This window comes from Chlorocebus sabaeus, chromosome 13 (genome assembly GCF_047675955.1).
Source record: "Chlorocebus sabaeus isolate Y175 chromosome 13, mChlSab1.0.hap1, whole genome shotgun sequence".
Taxonomy (NCBI): Eukaryota; Metazoa; Chordata; class Mammalia; order Primates; family Cercopithecidae; genus Chlorocebus; species Chlorocebus sabaeus.
In genome coordinates this window covers 21,493,390-21,515,192 of record NC_132916.1, presented here as the reverse complement: position 1 = coordinate 21,515,192, position 21,803 = coordinate 21,493,390, and the positions used below count along the sequence as shown (strand labels likewise).

Below are 21,803 nucleotides of genomic sequence, written 5' to 3'. Positions count from 1 at the left end.
GCATATAGAGTATTCTCCACTTGCTTCATATCAAAATGTTGTAATATCAAAGGGCTCTCAGTTATGGATCCTTTTATCATTGACCCAAATTTATGTCAACAACTCTGACTTTAATCCCTTAACTCTAGACCCATAGGTCAGATTGTCTGCTTAATGGCTCTACTTGGATACCCTGGACACTCACCTCATAAGTTCCTCGTTTAGTCTTTGCCATTTCAGGAAATAGCCCCATTGACCTATTTCCTTATGCCAAAACCTGAAACTTCTTTCTTTCATACCTTAATGTAGTTTACCAGCAAATCCCACTAAATCTTTTTCCAAACATGTCTTTAAAGTTTCAGTCTTATAGTTTCACACAATCGCCTCCTACCTGTTCTCCGTGTATCTTTTCTTATCCCCTCTATTCATTCTTTTTTTTTTTTTTTTTGAGACGGAGTCTCGCTCTGCTGCCCAGGCTGGAGTATAGTGGCCGGATCTCAGCTCACTGCAAGCTCCGCCTCCCGGGTTCACGCCATTCTCCTGCCTCAGCCTCCCGAGTAGCTGGGACTACAGGCGCCCGCCACTGCACCCAGCTAATTTTTTGTATTTTTAGTAGAGACGGGGTTTCACCGTGATAGCCAGGATGGTCTCGATCTCCTGACCTCGTGATCTGCCCGTCTCGGCCTCCCAAAGTGCTGGGATTACAGGCTTGAGCCACCGCGCCCGGCCTATTCATTCTTTATGTATAATCCAGAGCAGTGTTTTTGAAACAATCACATCATGTCACTTCAGTGCTTACTCTCTTCCAGTAGCTTCCCAACATATTTAAAATACAATCCAAATTTCTTACCAAGACCAGTAAAGCCTCAAATGAGATATGATGTCTTCCTGTCTAGAAATAATACCAAGTCTACTAATAATTGAGGAACTTTCCAATCATTTTCTCTGCCTTGAATGTTTTTCTTCCAAGTCTTTATTGACTTTCATTTAATCAGGTAGTTCAACTGCAGCCCTCCAAAAGGCTTTTCCATTCATAGCAGCTGATAAAATAGTGATGCTCATCCTCTACCAGTTACTTTCACATTACTTTGCTTTGTTTTGTTTTTCACAGCAGTTAGTTCTGTTCAAATTTATATTGTTTTAGTATCCTTTTCTTTCCTCTCCAAAAATGTAAGCTCTACCAGTACATGTGCTATGTCTGACTTACTTGTTGTCCTATGCGTAGTACATTAAAACAGTGCCTAGTATGTGGTAAGTTTTAAGTACAGTTGTTGAATGATTGGAATTCAGGGTGTATCATTTAAAAAATATATGCATGGTTATATTGTCATAGAAAAAGCATCTATGTTTTTTCTACTTCCTTTTCCTCCTGTTATCTCATAAAAGGTTAAAATAGATGTACTCTGCCAATCCTTTGATTTTAGAAAGAACAACTCCTATAATCCTATAAAAAATTTAACCAAGTACTTAAGTATGACCAAGCCCTCTAGATTTGTGTACATCTTAATTATTAGGTCATCTTTGCCACTTCTTTCTGGTTTGGGTTTCTTTTCTGGTTTCTGGGTTTCCAATACCATTCAATTATGAAACACCTGTAATTTTTAAGTAATTGAATTAAAAGTCAAGTTATGTGATTTCTGTTATCTGAATATGTTAATGGTGTTTAAAACATGTTTTTGGAAGTATGTGTTATGTTGATTTAGACCTAGTCTGAATGTGAGAATGGGTATGATTGGGTGATATATATTTATTTTCTTTTTAGCTGCAGGTTATACAGTATAATATCAAGTGAAAATGTTTATATTGCCAGAGCCCATTTACCTTCTCATAACTTCAGTTTATTTTTTAGGGTAGTATTCTAGAAGAACAATTACGAATGTATCTTCACTGTTGTTTGACGCTTTGTGATTTCTGGGAGCCAAACATTGCAATTGTTACCATTTTATGGGAATATTATAGTAAGAACCTGGTGAGTGAATAGAATATGATTTTGCTCCAGGAATTTTAATAATTTGTTCGTATTTGAGGATTTTCTTTATGGTTTAATTATGAATAGTTATGGATTTTTCTTAAAAAGTTAATTTTTTTTCAGAGTAGATTGGAGTAGCTCATGAATAGTTTTATCTTTAACATTGTCTGTAGAGCTTTGTCCTAAGGGAGACAGCATTTGTTATCCTTTTTCTCTTCAGAGCAAGTGTAAACAAAGTAGCTAAAATGTAGCAGATATTTATAAAATCTTCATTTATAAATGTTTCTAATAATAATTGGTTGCTCATGACACATTGAACAGGCACTGCTGTCCTGAGTAAGAAACAATCCTGGCATTTGAGTAGCTTATAGGCTAGTGGGTGGGTATACATACATTGTGGGAAAAAGATTATAATTGTGGAACTCCAGAGGAGGGGGTGTCTAACCTGGTATCTGTATTTGTGGAAGACTTCATGAGGTCATAATTTTTGAACTTGGCTTTGGGAATGAGTAGAATTTCCTAAGTACAGAAGAAAAAGATCCAGGCAGAATGAACAGTATAGACAAATACATGGAGGTATGAAAAAGCGTGGTCTGTTCCTACCATGTCAACGGTTCTGAATGGTAGGCCTGGGGTAACTGGAGAGACTGAAGATAGGAGACTAGAGAAGGCAGTCTGGGACTAGACTATGAAGGGTTGAAGATAATGTACAATTAATTCTGGTTTAGTCAGGAGACACTAAGTAGCAAGGATGTGACTTAGGTATGTTTTTGAGAAAGTTGTTTTTTTTTTTTTCTGTAAGTGGTGTAAATGAATTGGGTACAGATGAGTTAGTGGTTTATTGTAGTTGTATGAGCAAAAATACTATGGCTGAGAACTGAAATAGGGACAATGTATTTCGAAAGGAGAGGGTGAGTTTGGAAGATTAAAATTTTAAAGGTAGATTTAAAGGATTTATACCTTGTGTATAGAGAGAAGATTGAGAGGTGTATAGAACCTCTCAATCAAAGTAGAAAATGGTAATGGAAGATTTACAAGTAAATAACAAGTTTGGATTTGTGGATAATGGAGCTTACTATAAAATTAGAAAAATACCCTTCTCTGAAGCATAATTTTAGGCTAGTTGGAGAAATGACTGATTGTAATCCTGAGGCAGGATGTGTACAAGGTGAGTCTGGGGTGTCTTGTCATACCAGAAAGCAGGGAAGGTATCAAATTAAGCTAGAGTCGTGTCAGAAGGACACAGGAGCCAACCTGAAGGAACATCCATTGCCCAGAGAATGGGAAAATTTGAGCATAAGAAAGAATAATGATTGCAATGAATTAAAACATATTAAATGTGTTTAAATCTCTGAATTTATGCTTCTTTGTAAAAAGTTATTCTGGAAAACAAAACAAAACACCTAATTCTGAAAACTGTAAAGAAAATACAAACTATATTTTAGAGTAATCAAATTTCTGATGAACTAATTAAAACATGATAGAATTAGAAGTCACCATTTTGTACCTTTAATGAAATAAAGCATCTGGGCAATGATCATCAATGCTACTAAAACATTAAGTTAAAGGCTGGTGGGACCACTAAAATAGGTGGACCAGGTTGATAATCTGACCAATCTTAACATCACAAAAAGCCAGAACTTATGTGCCTTTTTGCTAAATGCAATAGGAACTACTCAGTACTACTGATGAAAGATTCTTGCCAAAAAAGTCAACATGAATCGGATAAAACCTCTAGATATAGTGACCAACTTACAGAAAAGATAGGGGATGAAAGATTAAGTAACACTAGAGCCATACAAGCAACTAAATTTAGAACATGGGAAATTTTATACAACAAATGACCTGATACTAAAAACAAGTGGTATAACAAAAACATTGGGAAACGTAAAGAATCAAAGAGCCAAAAGTGCTGTGCATATCGCTGAATCCAATGTGTGGATTTTGTTTGTATCCTAATTTGGACAAATCAACTGTTAAAAACACATTTTGGGGACAATCCAAAATTTGAACACCTCTTGATGCTCTGTTCTTTCATGGAATTTTTATTTTAGGGCATCATGTTTATGTAGTTTTTGTGATGAAGATGAGTCAGACTTTTGATGAACCAAGTAACTGGGATTTGCAGCTTACCATTTTATTTACTAAGAGACTAATAATTATTTTCTACCTTTTTTCCCCCCTTTTAGAATAGTTCCTTCAGTATTTCTTGGCTTCCTTTTAAAGGCCTTGCTAATACCATGAAGTCACCCTTGTCGATGCTTGAAATGGTGAAGACTTGCTGTTGCGATAAACAAGATCAGGATCTGCATAAATCTAGCAGTAGTTATACAATTTTTCTTTGCATTCTGGCAAAAGTTGTTAAGAAAGCAATGAAGAGCAATGGCCCTCATCCTTGGAAACAAGTCAAAGGAAGGTATATGCAGTATCTTTTGTCATGAATGTGCACTGATATCTTTGAATAAGTGTTACTCTTTGTATTTTGTTAAGTTTACTTGGGGCTAGAGTCTTAATTAGTTATAATGTTACTAGGTAATCCATTATATGCATTTGATTAAAAGTTATAGAAACAAATATCTTCAGGTTGCACATTGGTAGGTGATAGTTTCAACATATAAAACTTTTGTGTTCTTTGAGCCCAGCAGTTCACAAGCACTGGTTTTTGTTTGTTGTGTTTTTTTAATGAGAACTGACCAGAGTATAGTAGAACCAGATAACTAATGTTCTCATTTGGGAACTATGCTGTTTTCATTTCTGATAAAATAAACTTTGGTCACATTAGTCCATTGTTTTCTTTCTCTCTGTTTTGAGAGTTTTGCTTGCTCAATGAGTACACTTTTAAATTGTCTTTCTTTTTTCTACTGCCTTTGCCTGTATTAGCCCTTTTCTTAGCCTTCTTTGTGCAGTACACCACCATTTACCACTTGCTCAGATTATTTGTTGAGACCTCTCAGGGAAAAGAATACTAGGTAGGGACTTCTCAAGAATCACTTAATGAAATTCCTGTTTGAGTCCCACAGTGAGTAATTCTTATAAGCGCATGGTGATATGGTTTGGATTTTTTATTTATTATATACTGTTTTAAATGTCAGCTTCTTTATTAAATCTTCAAGAATCACATGGCTCAAACAGTTTTTTTCTTTTGTTCTGTTTGACAGTTTGTTTTTGAATCTTAAGGAATTTTATGGAAGACATAATACTCAGAACTTTATGGCTGAAAAAAGTCATTGGAATTTATTCAATAACAATTCTGTTTATTAGACACATACTATATGTCAAACACTATAGTGGAGATAGTAGTAGATGATACAAAGATAATTAAACAGATCTTTACTTTTAAGAATTTGTCAGCTTTCAAGTAGTTACTTATAAACATTTAACTCTCATGAGCATTACTCATTTCTGTCCTGAATAAACCAGTTATAGAAGTTGCAAAACTTAAGGCCAGGTGTGGTGGTTCACACCTGCAATCCCAGCATTTTGGGAGGCTGAGGCGGGCGTATTACTTGAGATCAGGAGTTTGAGACCAGTTTAACCAACATGGTGAAACTCTGTCTCTACTAAAAAAAAGAAAAAAATAGCCAAGCGCGGTGGTGCGTGCCTGCAATCCCGGCTACTCAGGAGGCTGGGGCAAGAGAATCACTTAAAACTGGGAGGCGGAGACTGCAGTGAGCCAAAATTGTGCCACTGTACTCGAGCCTGGGCAACAGTGAGACTCTGTCTCAGAAAAAAACAAAACAAAACAAAACAGCTTAATTTGTAAGTAGGAATTTGGATGAATTGTTTTCAATTCTAATCCCTTAATTGATGAGAGAAAAGTATGTCAACTATTAACTATATTATTATCTAGTGTATTAACTATTGTGTCAACTATTGTATTAAATAGTATTGATGAGAGATTTTTATATGCCTAGTTCTGTGCAGGTGGCTAAAAATAATTTTTCTAACACCTTGCATTGTCTTAAGGTATAGGTAAAATAAGAGCGAGTCTTTGTGAGGGGTGCAGGGAGAGAGTTTAAGGATAATTGTTATGTAAAATTGTCCAGTTAAGATTTCTGTAAAAGCATATCACATTGTACTTAAAATATTATATATTCTTTCTTATTTACTAATAAAAATAAGAAAAGAAGGGTGATGGGGGACTTGAATAAAAGGAAAAGCCATATACTATATGAAAACATTTGTACTGTCTTTGGGGAAAGCCATTGAATCCTTTGATTCACTTACAGGTGATTTGCCTCATCATTGGGAAATTTCAAGGTAGGGCCATTATGTGAGTTTACTTTTTAAGTAAACAAAGTGACAAGGCAGCATCAAAATGAAGAATTAGCTTAAAATTTAATGAGATTGTCATGAGCATTGAAGCACATTTTAAGAGATACAAGTTTTTGTGAATGCAACAATTTTATTAAAGCATTTTTAATGTTTTACAGGATATATTCAAAATTCCATCAAAAAAGAATGGAAGAACTAACTGAAGTTGGTCTACAGAACTTTTTTAGCCTTTTTCTACTGTTAGCAGCTGTTGCAGAGGTAGAAGATGTTGCAAGTCATGTTTTAGACCTCCTGAATTTCCTCAAGCCTGCTTTTATAACGTCTCAGAGAGCCCTCATTTGGAAGGGTCAGATGGCCTTCCTCTTGATGTATGCCCAGAAAAATGTGGACATTGGTGTTTTGGCTGAGAAGTTTTCATGTGCTTTCCGGGAGAAAGCAAAGGAATTCTTGGTGTCTAAGAATGAGGAAATGATACAGAGACAGACTCTCTGGACACTTCTTTCCATATACATTGATAGTGTTCAAGAAGTGTTTGAGACCAGCTATTGCTTGTATCCTTCCCATGAAAAACTGCTTAATGATGGATTTAGTATGCTTCTACGAGCATGCCGAGAATCTGAACTTAGGACAGTATTGAGCTTTCTACAAGCTGTTCTGGCCAGAATCAGGTATGGTTTTCAGTTGTATGCTAATTTATGATTTGTTTTATATAATCACTTACGTGAATTTTATATTAAAGTTATATGTATATACACATACACACATATATACAAATACACATGAAATCCAAATGTAGAGGAAGGATTTAGTTTTCTACTACATGGGCATAAATCACTATAGGTTGAATATATCTGTGTACTAAAATGCTTTTATATGAAATGCTTGGGACCAGAAGTGTTTTGGATTTTGGATTTGTTTAGATTTTGGAATATTTGCATATGCATAATGAGATATGAGATATTTTGAGGAGGGGACCCAAGTGTAAACATAAAATTCAGTTATGTTTCATATATACCTTATACACATAGGCTGAAGGTAATTTTATGCAACATTTTGAATAATTTTGTGCATGAAACAGTTTTGACTGCAACCCATCCCATGGGGCCAGATACAATTTTCCACTTGTAGTGTCATGTTGGCACTCAAAAAGTTTTGAATTTTGGAGCATTTTGGATTTTGGATTTTCAAATTAGTGATGCTCAACCTGTAGTTTTCAAGCTGTTTTGCAAACAATAGCTTTTCAAAAGAAAGCTTATATGCAAACACAAGATGCAGAACTAAACTCAAGAGCAGCTCTGGTGCAGTCTGAGAGCCATGCTTTCCCTTAGCCCTTCCTTCCCCTGCTACCTCTCAGAAAAGTGTATTATTACCCAGAGATACGTTACAGATATTCTGAGCAAGATCATGAGCTCATGTTTGAGGTGGCTTTTACTGAAGCATTTGTAATTTTGTGCCCATAAGGAATCTTTGGCCACACTACACCATTTTTAAAAAGTGACTTTCTTTAAATTTTTGCAGCAAAGTCATAGCCTTAGCTGTGTCAAATTCTTCGAAATAGACCAGTTGGATCTGAAATTAACATAGAGAATTCTATTAATAACACCAATCACCTATACAAAACTTACTATTTTCAGATCTACTGAAATTACGCAGATATGTTAAATACACTCAGAGACAAACTTGATGTGGATAAGAACAATGGTTATGATATTTATTGCCTTTAGGCCCTTTTCACATAGCAGTTTTACCTTTGAAGTACATGTTCTTAAGAAGTTAAATACTACCACTCAGTATAATTACTCACTGTCACAGAAAATGATTATATTTGAAATCATGTCCGAAGATAACAAACAGACTGCTTCCCTCCTAATAATCACGTTACAAATTTGGATCTGTTTTTCAGAGGTACTAAGCTTGGCAAGATTTCCAAATTTTGGAAATTTATTCATTATCAAATTTATTTCTATTACTACCTTAGTTTTCTTTATTCTACGCTGTGTTTTCATGGCAGGTTTTATATTTCTTCCAAATGACAACTTTGTTTTATTTCTTCAGTTTTTAAATAAATGTTAAGTAATTCCCTGTGCTGCTTGGGAAAATTAGAAATTTTTACATTTCTAATGTCAGTTTTGGTTTGTCTCTGTATATTTGTGTGAATATACAAAACAAGAAGGAAGAGGAGGGTATTAGTCTAAGCCATCCTAGTGATGGAGAACTCTAGTCCCCAAAAGACTTCAGAGCATAGGAATAAGAAAGGAAGAAAGAGTATGGACATCTTGAGAAGAGGCAGTTGTGGGGAAAAAAGTGGCAGAATCCATATATCTTTCTGCCTTTTCTGTTGAAGATAGATAAGTACTTTTTAATTCTTTTTAACAATTATATTACTTCTTACATAGTTCTTTTTTTTTTCCTCAAAGGTTCATATCCTACAAGTATTTTAAATTTAATGTGTTAATGAAAAATTTCTGGCAATCTTTTTGGTTTTTGTTAAAATTATCTTTATATTGTTTTTGTAACATATTATCATGGTAGGAATGGGGGAGAAAAGAGATATAAAGTGACAACTAAATCTCTCTCCTCAGCTTCACTTCTTCATTCTCTAGTTCAGTAGTTCCCAACTGGGAGTGAGTTTTTCCCCCAGGGAACATTTGGATGCCTGGAGACATTTTCGGTTGTCACAACTAGGGGAACAGCACTGATGAGGTCAGAAATGCTGCTAAACACTCTATAGTGCTCAGAACAGCTCCTACAACAAAGAATTATCTGAACCATCTTCAGCAGTGCTAAGGTTGAGATACATTGCTCTAGTTCTAATCCACAGAAATAAAATGGTTTCTATAGAACCTTCCAGAAATCTCCCTCCTACCTACATACATATATATACACACACTATATATATTTATATATACATATATACATATATGTATATAGAATATATACATATGTGTATAGAGAATATATACATATATATTTTGAGACGGAGTCTCGCTCTACGCACCCAGGGTGGAGTGCAGTGGCACCATCTTGGCCCATTGCAACCTCCGCCTCCCGGGCTCAAGCAGTTCTCCTGCCTCAGCATTCCGAGTAGCTGGGATTACAGGGACGCACTACCACACCCAGCTAATTTTTATGTTTTAGTAGAAACAGAGTTTCACCCTGTTGGCCAGGCTGGTCTCGAATTCCTGACCTCAGGTGATCCACCCACCTTGGCCTCCCAAAGTGCTGGGATTATAGGCATGAGCCACCGCGCGCAACCGTATATTTAAAACACAAAATAGATGATCTTTGTTTTGTAACTTCCTTGTATTATTTAATATTTCCTGAACAACTTTTCATGTTAAAACATGAAAACCTACCTAATTCTGTTAAATGACTACTTACTGTTTCATTATATAGATGTGCCAAACTTTATGCAGTTGCTAATAATGGAAATGTGTATTGTTTACCAGTTTATGTTTATTTAACATCTTTGTACATGTATTTCTGTGTACTTGTGGAAGTATACTTGTAGATTAATTCTTAAGGATGAATTGGTGTATGCACATTTTAAATGTGAATAGATGTTACCAAATATCATACCAAAAAAACCCATTGTACCAGTTTTTTTGTTTTTTGTGTTTTTGAGACCGAGTCTTGCTCTGTCGCCCAGGATGGAGTGCAGTGGCACCATCTCTGCTCACTGCAAGCTCCGCCTCCCGAGTTCACGCCATTCTCCTGCCTCAGCCTCCGGAGTAGCTGGGACTACAGGCTCCCGCCACCGCGGCCGGCTAATTTTTTTAAAATACATTTTTAGTAGAGACGGGGTTTCACCGTGTTAGCCAGGATGGTCTCGATCTCCTGACCCCGCGATGTGCCCGCCTCGGCCTTCTAAAGTGCTGGGATAACAGGCATGAGCCACCACGCCCGGCCGATTGTACCAGTTTTTACTCTCATTGATAAATGTATGAAAAAGCTTCCATTCTCATTTTTAGATCATTGTATGGAGTGTATTTAGAAAAGCATTCTAAGATAAGAAATAAGGCTGGGCGCGGTGGCTTAACGCCTGTAATCCCAGCACTTTGGGAAGCTGAGGTGGGCGGATCACGAGGTCAGGAGATCGAGATCATCCTGGCTAACGGTAAAACCCTGTCTCTACTAAAAATACAAAATATTAATCAGGCATGGTGGCGGACGTCTGTAGTCCCAGCTACTCGGGAGGCTGAGGCAGGAGAATGGCGTGAACCCGGGAGGCCGAGCTTGCAGCGAGCTGAGATTGCGCCACTGCACTCCAACCTGGGCCATAAAAAGAGGGAGACTCCGTCTCCAAAAAAAAAAAAAAAAAAAAGGTTCGAGACCAGCCTGGCCAACATGGTGAAACCCCATCACTACTAAAAATACAAAAGTTATGGGCATGGTGGCGTGTGCCTGTAATCCCAGATACTCAGGAGGCTGAGGCAGGAGAATTGCTTGAACCCGGGAGTGGGTAGTTGCAGCGAGCCAAGATCGCACCACTGCAGGACTCCGTCTCAAAAAGAAAAAAAAAAGGTAAGAAATGAAACACAGAAGTTTGTTAACAATGTCAGTTGAAGCTTGGTAGTAGACGAATTAGACTTATTTTGAAGGCTGGATAGGCATTCAAAATAAAAATACAAAGAAAGCAAAAAAGAGAGAAACTCTTTTCTCTTTCACATTCATTCACCAACTTCATCTTATCTTGAATCTCCTAACGAACTTTTCTTAGTACGTAATTCTTTAAAAGTAGTAACTAGAAACACAAGAATAATTCTTATATTCTTGAAAGATTTAATGCTTATAAATACTGTCTTCTTTTTACTAATCCTGCCATCCCTATTTATAGGTGAAAAAAATGGAAACATGGATATTTTTTGTGGCTTATCTAAAATAACACATGTAAATTTCAGAACTGGCACTCAGACTCTTAACCCAGTGTTCCACAACTGCCTTCTTAGCACTAACTTTTTAATTAACTCATTTAATTTTCTTTTCTTTTTATTTTTACAGGTTTAGAGGTTACAAGTGCAGTTTTGTTAAATGCATGTATTGTGTAGTGGTAAAATTTGGGCTTTTAGTGTCGCTATCATCTGAATAGCTTATACTGTCTTTATAAGTTTACAGGTAACTAAATCAAAACTAACCATACCACTACATTTAAAAAAAAGAAAAAAAAAGAAAGACTAGCGATAATTGAATGAATGAAATCTGCAAACTTATTTGCAAACCTGAAATTATTACCACTATTTGTATAATTCTGAGTGCTTTTGCATTTTGTTTTTGCTACAAAAATTAGGGTAGTTGTTTATTGGGGACTTTTGATTACTTTGTTTTTATTATTTTGCGAGGTTTTTTTTTTTTTAATCAGTTGGAAAAAATGAGAGGTGTGGAGACAAGTATATCACATTTTATTTGTAATAATTTGCCTTTGATTTTTTTAGCACTATTCCAACCTTCTAAATTTCACTTCTTGTGATAAAGACAAATTTTTGCTCCTTAAATTCAATTTAGTAGAAATCTTTTAGCATTAAGGCCAAAGTTATTTCAGGAGTGTTAGAAAAATATTTCTTGCAAATATATTGTAAGTTATGATGTATCTCTGTTAGTCTGTCGGACACTATACAGAAGTACAGAGGTAGAAATCAAAAAAGGATGATGAAGACTGACAATTATATAAAATGACAGTAAGTTTACATTGATAGGAAGAGTTTCTTTTAACTGCACCTGGATTCAATTTGTAGTTTGCTATCCTCTGGAGTGCTAGTAGGTGATAGGGGGTTGTGCTGTTGGCCTTCAGGATTAGCCTATGCAAAAAGGATTAGATGTTTATGTTGATAACATTTGATTCCTTGCACAAATGTCTGTTTTGGTTTTGTCATATGCTTTCAAGTATGATTGAAAACAATTGCCATAAAAAACCCATCAAATCAAGTTCAGCTTATATTGCCCAAATCAGCAGTTTTAACAGATAGAAGTATAAGGTCAATGTATGAATAAAAATAGTGCAGCAATATGCAAGTCTTTGTTAATGCTGGTGTATTTTAGGTATTAATATACTCTAGTAATTTGCAAACATTACTGTGTGTAATAAAAGGAACTGTGACTTGGATAGGTTCATTTTATCCCATCAATTTTTAGCATTTCCCAGGCAAATATTATCAAGGCCGTCCAGCTTTTAGTTTGGGATTTATTGGAGTTGGGCCCGAGAGATCATTCAGGATTATTTACCTTAAAAGTAAAGAAAGGAGGAAGAGTAAGAGAGGAAACAAGAAAAAGTTATTTAGGTATTCAATTATGGAGATGTATTCCTAATTTCTTAACCCCAAATCTGGAACTTCATTGAAGATTTTTTGATAGTAGTTTTTTAGATGTGCCATATACTGTTAATACTGTTATGTCAAAAATATTTTGGATAGTTGCTAAAAATTAAAGCATAAGCTCCCCTCCCCACCTTTAGTTCAGAGCAGAGCTAAATTATTTGAATTTGGGTTTGGATAAGGAAGATGGATTATATAGATTGATGATATTTATTCCTGGCTACATCTCTGACAAGGGAAAGAATTAAATACTTTACCTTAGCCATCTCTTCTGTTTTCAAATTCAGGTGTTAATAGGTACCAGTCCTTGCATAAATGTGTGTGCAAAGTGTGTGTAAAGTGCGTGTGTGTGTTGAACTGGGTAATAGTTTTATAACTGTATGACAGAAATTATAGGTAGGAAGGAGCTAAGATCACTGATTAAAGAGAAAAGCAGTTCCCTCTAGGCTGTTAAGAAATAATAACTTCATATGCTTCTTTCTGCTAACTGGAGCTGATGGCTCACCAGAGCATTCTTTATTGCTGATTAAGTAGCATTATGAAAATACTGACTTGGTTATGTTAACTAAATGCCTATGTTTAAAACTTCGAATGTCAAATAGTTTTAGCAGTCATCTTTAACATTTCACATTACCTCTCTAGAATCATATTTTTAGTTCTCACTTACTGTTATTTGAGGTTAATATAAAAATGGCAGTCTTTCATTTGTGGAGTTAGGTGTAGCCAAAAGCTTTCCTTTAATTATATCCATTCATGCTGCTATAGTTAAGAGTCTGTCAGCACTTCCATTATAAACCTCCATTTTCAGGGTTTTATAACACAGCTATGAAAATTAGCTCTGGGCAAAAACTTGACATACAAGGCCTCATGAGATTCTCCCTCCTCCCCATCCCCCTTTTTCATTTTTACTGAAGTAAGGGTGAGTGATTTCAAAATGCCTTTTGGCATCTGCAAATATCATTTGGAGTTTAAAAAGAAACAATAAATTTTCAGGATTTGTACCTGTTTGTTCTACCACTTAAGGGAGGTTGTGGACTTACGAATTTAAGCCAAATGGATATTGATCAACTGACATCCTATTTTGTATTAAACAAGAGACTAGTTTCAAAGATGTCTAAAGGCAGTTGAGAACTTGCCTAAAATGCTAAATACTAAGAAATAGTTCAAAAGCGATAATTACCTTTTTGAGATGCTATGTGCTGAACTTCAACTTCTTTAAAGATTAAGGTTATTTTCCCTGGCTTCAAAATACATTTTGAAAATATATATATTTTTTAAATTCCTTTTTTTCTCTGCCTATAAGGCTAGAAGATCGTCTGCTTGTTATATAACTATTTTGACATTTGAAGTGTTTGTGTATGAGCATGTAGAGAAAAACTGTTTATTATTCTCTTCAAATATTTTTATGCTTAGCAGTTTTATTGGTATGGTATTATTTATTCTCCACAAAGATTTTTGGTTTTTGTTTGCTTCTGTGAGAGAACTGGGGATTGCCTAGGCAAAAAAGGAGGTACAAGAGGAACTATTCACTTGAGGGGCTGCTGTGTGCCAAATAATTTACATAATATTTCAGAAAAAATAGAAATTATACTCTTGACAGCATGCAAGCTTTTTCTTCCTTTTGTTATTGGGTGTTCTATTAGTATGAATGGGTTACAGCTTTTAATTATTGACAGTTTACAACAAACAAATTTGAAACTGGATAGGATTTTTAATCAAATGAGTTATTTCTGTAGTTTGCTCAAAATGTCTGCTGTTTCATTATATATAATTTGATGGAAGTTTTGGGGCAGTGTTCTAATAATTTTTGGGAAACACATGAGTATGCCCCCATGGTAATAAATAAAATCTATTACCAGTTTTTATTTGAAAAACCAAGTAGAGATATTGTCGCTTACTAGGAGTGATCCTTTGGCATTTTTCGTTCCTTCAGAGAAAGCATGGTTATCTCTAAAGGAATACTGTATAAATCTTAGTATTTCAGGAATGTATAAAATATAAAATATATAAAGAAAAACTTTTCGTAATTATTTTATATATTTTTCAACTGAGTATTTAGATATATACTATAAATTAATATTTTCACCTTATTTACTCTTTACCAGGCTTGAATTTTGTGTAATGTATTTCTATTACATATTTTATAATCCCATGCAGTAATGTAAACTACTCAGTATATTAGCTTTGCTGAGTTCCACTTTTTGTCTTTTGCTGAAACATAGATTGTCTCCTTAGTTTTTCACTCATAGGAATTAGTATTTGGATCACTTTTTCAGTCCCTGTCTAAATCTGGTACATAGATATATGAGTTTTCCTTAAATAAGTGTAAAGTGATTCATTTAAAATAATGGGAGGAAAAACTTATATGCCAAAATCTTGACTTAACTTATTTGTAAAATGAGGATAATACCACCTACCTCACTGGATTGTTTCCGGAATTATATGCAATAATGAATATAAGGCAGTTGGCAAATTACCTGGCATATTAGTAAGTGTTCAATGAATGTTAGATAGTGCTATCATTATCATAAGTATTGTTTTCAAAAGAACTTATAATCATTTCTTTGTTACGATTTATGCCTGGCAACATGAATGGATATGTGTGTGTGTGTGTCAGGGGTCTTATCTTGGATGTTTTTTTTACCCATTCCTAATGTAATACCTCTAGCATAGTGGCCATTGAGCAATTTTGTTGTTGCTGTTGTTGTTGTTTTGGTGTGTGATGAATCGTTTTCTTTAAAAACAAAGAATTGTAGGAAACAACATTGCCTCACTGCAGTGGCCCCATTGGAAATTACAATGCTGTAGTGAGTGCTGCTGTAGAAAAACGTAATTTTTAAAGGTACAAATGTGGCATATATGTATACCCTTTCTGTTTATATCCAGCTGATTCTTTTGGTAAGGTGGGGAGCATGTGTCATCTTTGGTAAATTCCTTTTATCTTCTTTCTTTTATTCTCACAGATGTCATTACCTCTGTTTTTAAAACATTAATACTACTTGCCTAATCACCCTGCCTCCAGTGCCTTCCTTCCTCACATTATCGTTTTTAATGACTTTATTGACATACAATTCAGATATCATAGAGTTCGCTAGCTTTATTCAGTTATAATTCACACAACCATACAATGTATTGGTTTTTAGTGTATTCACAGTTGTTTTGCAACCAGAACCACAATTTTAGAACATTTCATTACATTGAAAAGAAACCTTTAGTGACACCATAATAGACACAGTAGAAAATTTCTTATCATGGTCTTCAAAGCCATCCACAGTCTTATTTTACCTTCATCTGCAACTTTTTCTTGTGATTCTCCTTTAGTCAGATGGAACTACTAGTTCTCAAGAAATCCCCAAGTCTTTCTACCTTTATTTATATCTTCTTGTCCAACGAAGTCGAGGGTCAAAGTTTACAAGTTTGACCTCTTGTCAAAACCAGTTAGTTGAGGGTTCAGGGCAGAGCATGACCAAGATAGCAGAGCTGAAACTGAGGACTGAATAACCATGTCGTGTGAGAGTCACTGCTTAGAAAAAGGTTAAGTTGGGGGAATGAAAGTAATTGTCAAAATCAAGAGTCAGAAGTGGTCAGTGTTGGTCGTAGTAGATATAGGGGTGAGATGGCAGAGTATAGAAAAAAAAAACTATTTAGAGGTATTTGAGGAGAATGGAAGTTGTTTTCAGAAGTTAGTAGTATGTCGATGAGAGGTAGAGATGGAATTAAAGAGCATCATATATGGGAGGAGCCAGTATTCCGGGCAGGAGACTTATGCACACAACAAGTTGTGCTTTTTGCCTTTGCTTGTTAAGGAACCTCTAGTAGTGCCTGGTAGTTGCTGCTGTCAAAGCATAGTATAAAAAGCAGGGGCTTTAAGGTCAGTAAACCTGAGTTCAAATCACCCTTTTTCATTTACCAACAGTGCAATCTTAGGAAGTTACTTAATCTTTTCTAAGTCAGCTGCATCTTTGTAAAATAATATCCACCTCATAGGATTTCGACGAACATCTGCTTAGATTTCTGTTGTCCAGTAGGGTAGCACTAGCTATGTGTGACAGTTTAAGTTAATGAATATAAAATAAAAAATTCAACTATTCTGTAACACCAGCTATATATCAAGTCCTCAGTAGCTATATCTAGTTAGTGGATAATGTAGTGGATAGCAGAAAGACTTGCCAAGGGATAGCACGGACTTTGATGCTGCACCTATCCAGAACATGAATCATAATAAGCTTTCGGTATGTTCATATACGTGTTGGTTTTCTTCATTTATCTTTTCTTCATTTTTATGTGAATAATATTATCCTTCATGTCAAGCTTCTCTTGAAATGTATGCTTATCCTTGTGTTACCAGTTGATATGGTTTGGCTCTGTGTCCCCACCCAAATCTCATCTCAAATTGTAATCCTCGTGTGTCCAGGGAGAGACCTATAATCCTCCATGTGTCAGTGGAGAGAGGTGGTTGGATCGTGGGGGTGGTTCCCACATGCAGTTCTTGTAATATTGAGTGAGTTCTCACGAGATCTGATGGTTTTATAAGCATCTGGCATTTTCCGTGCTAGCAGTTCTCCCTCCTGCTTTCATGTGAAGAAGGTCCTTGCTTCCCCTTCACCTTCCACCATGATTTTGGGTTCCCTGAGGCCTCTCTGGCCATGGGGAACTATGAGCCAATTAAACCTCTTTTCTTTATAAATTACCCAGTCTTGGGTATTTCTTTATAGCAGTGTGAAAATGGACTAATACACCAGTCTTGAATAATCTCTGTTCCCTTTGAATTTCCTGAATAGTTACTAAATCTCTAATGTCCTTTATTGTTTTTTACCTTGTGTTGTAATTATTTTCTAAAGGGGAGACATATTCATGCAAAAAAATTTATTCCACAAATTTAACTAGTATTTTTGAATGCCTACTATGATAGTAGGCACTTAGGAGATGAGTGAACCAGTCACATGAAGCGTATGTGGTATGCACTCATGTATTTTTTATGTGAAAGACTAAGATGGTAGAGAGGAAGGACAAAGAAACTTGTGTTTATTTAAACCATCACTTTTTCACCATTTCATACTAGATAATGGTTTATACTTCTGAAATTTTATATGCTTATCCAACAATTCTTGCCAATGTCCACATGAAAGTAGACAACAGTATCCATGCAGTCAGGATATGAATTTAATGCATAATCTGAATTTCATCTCTATGTTTATTGTCTCCTAAGTACCTGTGGGTAGAAGGGACCTCTAGAGGATGATAGGAGGTTTGTTCTTCCCAATTGAAAGGTTTTCGGTGTTATTGAAAAATTCAATGTGTTTATCTTAGTATTTTCTGGATCACTATTATTATTTTATCTTTCTAATTCAGTAGTTGTCATTGAATTTTTTCCACTGAACTATGGAAACAGGTGCAGCAAGTGGGGTCTTTTAGCCTTTACCTTCTTTTTGAGACATTTGGGAACCAGTCTCTGTCAAGGCTAGGTCTGCAGGAACACTTTGAATCTACAAGTACAGATTGTCTATATTGGGATTAGAGTGGAAGGAAGGCATTTGGAAGAGGGAACTTAGAAAATGGAATGAAGGAAATAATCAACAAAACAATTTAAGAAAATTTCTCAGAACTGAAGATTCTCTAATGAAAGGGCCTATTGAGTGACTCCAGCACAACATAAGAAAACAATCACAGCAGGGCCCATCTGTGAGAAATTCAAAATACTAGCTACAGAGAGAAGATATCAAAGCTTCCACAAATGTTCCCCACCCTTGTTAGTCTTCTGGTTTTTTATTTGCTATACACCTGGTTTTGTAATCTGTAGTTATAATCTAGGTTAGAGCTGATATTTAACCCCAGTTCCTAATAATTATGTAATTAACATGGGAGGTGAATGATTTTATCTGGCTGGGTGCGGTGGCTGATACCTGTAATCCTAGCACTTTGGGATGCTGAGGCAGGCAGATCACCTGAGGTCAGGAGTTTGAGACCAGCCTGGCCAACATGGTGAAACCCCACCTCTACTAAAAATACAAAAAATTAGGCAGGTGTGGTGGTGGACGTCTGTAATCCCAGCTACTCTTAGATTGAGGCAGGAGAATCGCTTGAACCTGGGAGGCAGAGATTGCCGTGAGCCGAGATCTCAGCCTGAGCAACAAGAGTAAAACTCCATCTCAAGAAAAAATAAATAAATAAATGATGAATTAAAAATAAAAATATATTAGATTTTTTGCAAGATTACCCCTACTTTCAAGAAGCAGATGAATAGAGCTTTATGATTTCTTTTCTCATTTGTAGTTATTACCAAAATTTGAAGTTACCAATAATATGATTTTTCTAGGATGAAACCCAGGAAAATTCTTTTCTCATTATTGCAGAGGAAAAAAGAGAAAACATAAGGGTGGAGAAATAACACTGTGAAACAGAAGCTGGAGTGAAGAACATTGGATAAAAGGATAAGGAAAAAAGAAATATAATCTGTAAAGAAAGCATTTCATTCCTTTGAAAGTGGATCAATTCAGTTGTTTAGGGAATAGAAGTGCCATGATTATTTTCTTTACCAGCCACTGGAATATTTCTCTTTAGCAAATGGCAATAAATCAAAAGATGTTGGGATGACTCAAAAGCTACTTTTCCCAATCTTATTTATGTCACTGTGATTCCTAGTCTGAACCCCGTGGTTCACTGTAGGTGTTTAGACCACCCAGATCTTTGAAGCTTTAGCTGAAATTCAGCAATGAGTTTGTAGGAAGGCATCACTACTGTGCTCTTACATGGCACCACACAGTGCTGTTTCTTAAACCAAAGACATGCTGTCATAATAAGTATATTGAAGACTGGTAAATCCCGTTTGTGACAGATTTGTTAAAGTTAACTGTTCTTCAACTATGGAATAGGTTAAAAACACCCAAAATTGTGACTTCGGTACATTGACCTAGTTTAAAGAAACTCAGTAAGATAAATTGGCATTGTGGCTTTTGGTTATAAAAGAGAAGTACTTGGGAAGCAAGTAAAATTGCATTCATCATCAAAAAATGCACAAGAATAAGCTACCAGACTTTTTTTTTTTTAAATTATGTGATATGACAGTGAGGGAAGGAAACGAATCTTAATTATCCCCATAATTAATTACTTTTGGATTAATAAAACCTCAGAAGGCAGTATAAATTGTGGAAAAAATAGATTCATTATAGTTTTAAAATATTTCTAGCTATTCTCACCATCTTACTGTTACCCTAAAGCTATTTTCTTTAAGATGTGTTTTGTAGAAAACATCAGAGTACATGTTTTATGATATGAATTTACTGTTGCCACCATATTGTCTGTAGGAAACAGTTCTTAGCTTTCTTCATCTGCCTTGTGGAAAAAGGTGAGTAACTGCTGTTTCAAATTTTATTTATATTTTACAGAAATTGAGGACAAATAAGGAGTGAAACTAGCATTTGAAACTCTTAATTTCAATTGTTTCTTCTTTACCTTACAGGATATATATTTTTCTCTCTTTAGGGTATCTCTTGTCAGATTTAAGGCTTATTTAAAATGAAAAGAAAGCTGGAGCAATTTTCTTTATTCCATTTCAGTCTCCTAAGGCCTGTTTCCCCCTGGTGAGCTCATAGCAACAGGGGGGTTTAAGGGAATTCAGCTTTCTGCAAATTAATGTCTCACATCATGAAAATTCAGGACTTTTTTTTTTTTTTTTTATCTTGAAAAGTAATACAGTGAGTACGAGTATTATTTCTTGCCAGCGGGTGGAAGATGAATGATTTTGTCACAGTTTTACTGCTTGATGAGCAGTGTCCTGAGGGTCAGGCTTAAGTCTGTGTCACTATGCTGCTCATTACTCTTGAGCTAAATAAGGGCTGATTGGATCTAAATTGCCTAGCACATGGGCCACAGATGAGCTCAGTGAGCAGGGGATGACCTGCTATTCAGTCTGGGAGTAACCCCGGTGTGCAAATGCAGCATTAGAACACCGTGGGAGAATGAGAGGCTACCGGCTGCTGCCAGCAAAAGAAATCGAAATGTAAAAACTCTTTGATGCTGTGATGTTAGAATTTGAAATGTAGGAAGTGACAGGTTGATGGTACTTATCAGCTTTGGCTGGATTAGAGAACAGTGTCATCTTGCTTATATAATGACAGAAGAATGAAGTCAGCAGCTAACTACTGTGCAGAGCAGAGCCGCTGCTGTTGCCACAGCCAGTCATTGCTGCCTCCTACTGGCAGTTTTCCTGGAAACTAGTAAAATATTATGAAGAAAAAAGCTTCCTTGTTGGTTTCAAGGAATCTTGAGCTCTTTAGTGGTGAAAAGCTGCTAGTGAAACAATGCAAACATATATATATACACACATACATATATATATTTAAAACATGATTAATTGTGTAAAAAACATCAGAAATGGGGAAATTGATTGTTCTAGAATTTTCTAGTGAACCAAGGGTTAATCCATTTATGAAGTGAAACTCCCAGGGCAAGAAACCTTGTACACCCTTCCTGGAAAAGTATTCTTTCAGGGGGCCTCAACTGGGTTGGTTGATCTCTTAATTATGTATTTTTTTCATCATCAATAACAGGACTGTGCAAACAACTAATCTTTAAAATCCAGAAACCACAGCGTTAGCACAGTTTGAAAGGCAGCTGATAAAAATACAAAGTAAAAAATGCCCCTGATTATGTGGCTTATGCTGCATAAATCTCTCTTTTAAGGAGGAAGTGGGATGGAAGAAAAATGTTTCTCCTATAAGTCAAATGATTTGAAAAAAAAAAACAAAAGTAAAGTCCTATGATATAAGATCTCTTTGTTTCATTTTACTCCCACAGTTGTAATTTTTTAAGAAATCAATATTAGGCTGCTTTTGTATATGTTTCTGGTGTTGACTTAGAAAATGTAGATGGATTTTTAAAAAGTTATTTAACTCATCATGCTGAGAGAACTACTATTGGTATTTTGTTATATTCTACACTTTTCTATTCATATAATTTTTGAAAACTAAAAATAGGATTAAATGCTGTTTACTAGGCTGCCTTTTTCACTTACTATATCAACAGCTTTCCATATTGATAACATCTACATTATTACTAGTGTTCATTGTATAGATATACCGTAATATTCCATGGTGTGGGTTAACCATTTCTTATTTGTGAAAACTTTGGCTATTTTGAATTTTTCACCATTGGATACAAGGCTGTGGGGAATGTGCTCCTGTGTATCTTGGCAGGGCTCTTGGGTATTGTACAAATTGTGTGCTGCATAACCTCAAGGGTACCATTCACAACATTGTAAATGAGGCTTTGAT

At 35.5% G+C, this 21,803-nt stretch overlaps 1 protein-coding gene across 2 annotated transcripts in view; it reads left to right on the top strand.

Moving 5' to 3' along the window:
• MMS22L (MMS22 like, DNA repair protein) overlaps window positions 1-21,803 on the top strand; it is a 140,664-nt gene that overhangs the window by 46,791 nt on the left and 72,070 nt on the right. For both annotated transcript variants that reach the window (XM_008007528.3, XM_008007529.3), the window contains exons 12-14: window positions 1,829-1,948; window positions 4,138-4,364; window positions 6,382-6,891. In XM_008007528.3, the coding sequence (XP_008005719.3) occupies window positions 1,829-1,948; window positions 4,138-4,364; window positions 6,382-6,891 (857 nt within the window). The remainder of the gene's footprint in view (window positions 1-1,828; window positions 1,949-4,137; window positions 4,365-6,381; window positions 6,892-21,803) is intronic.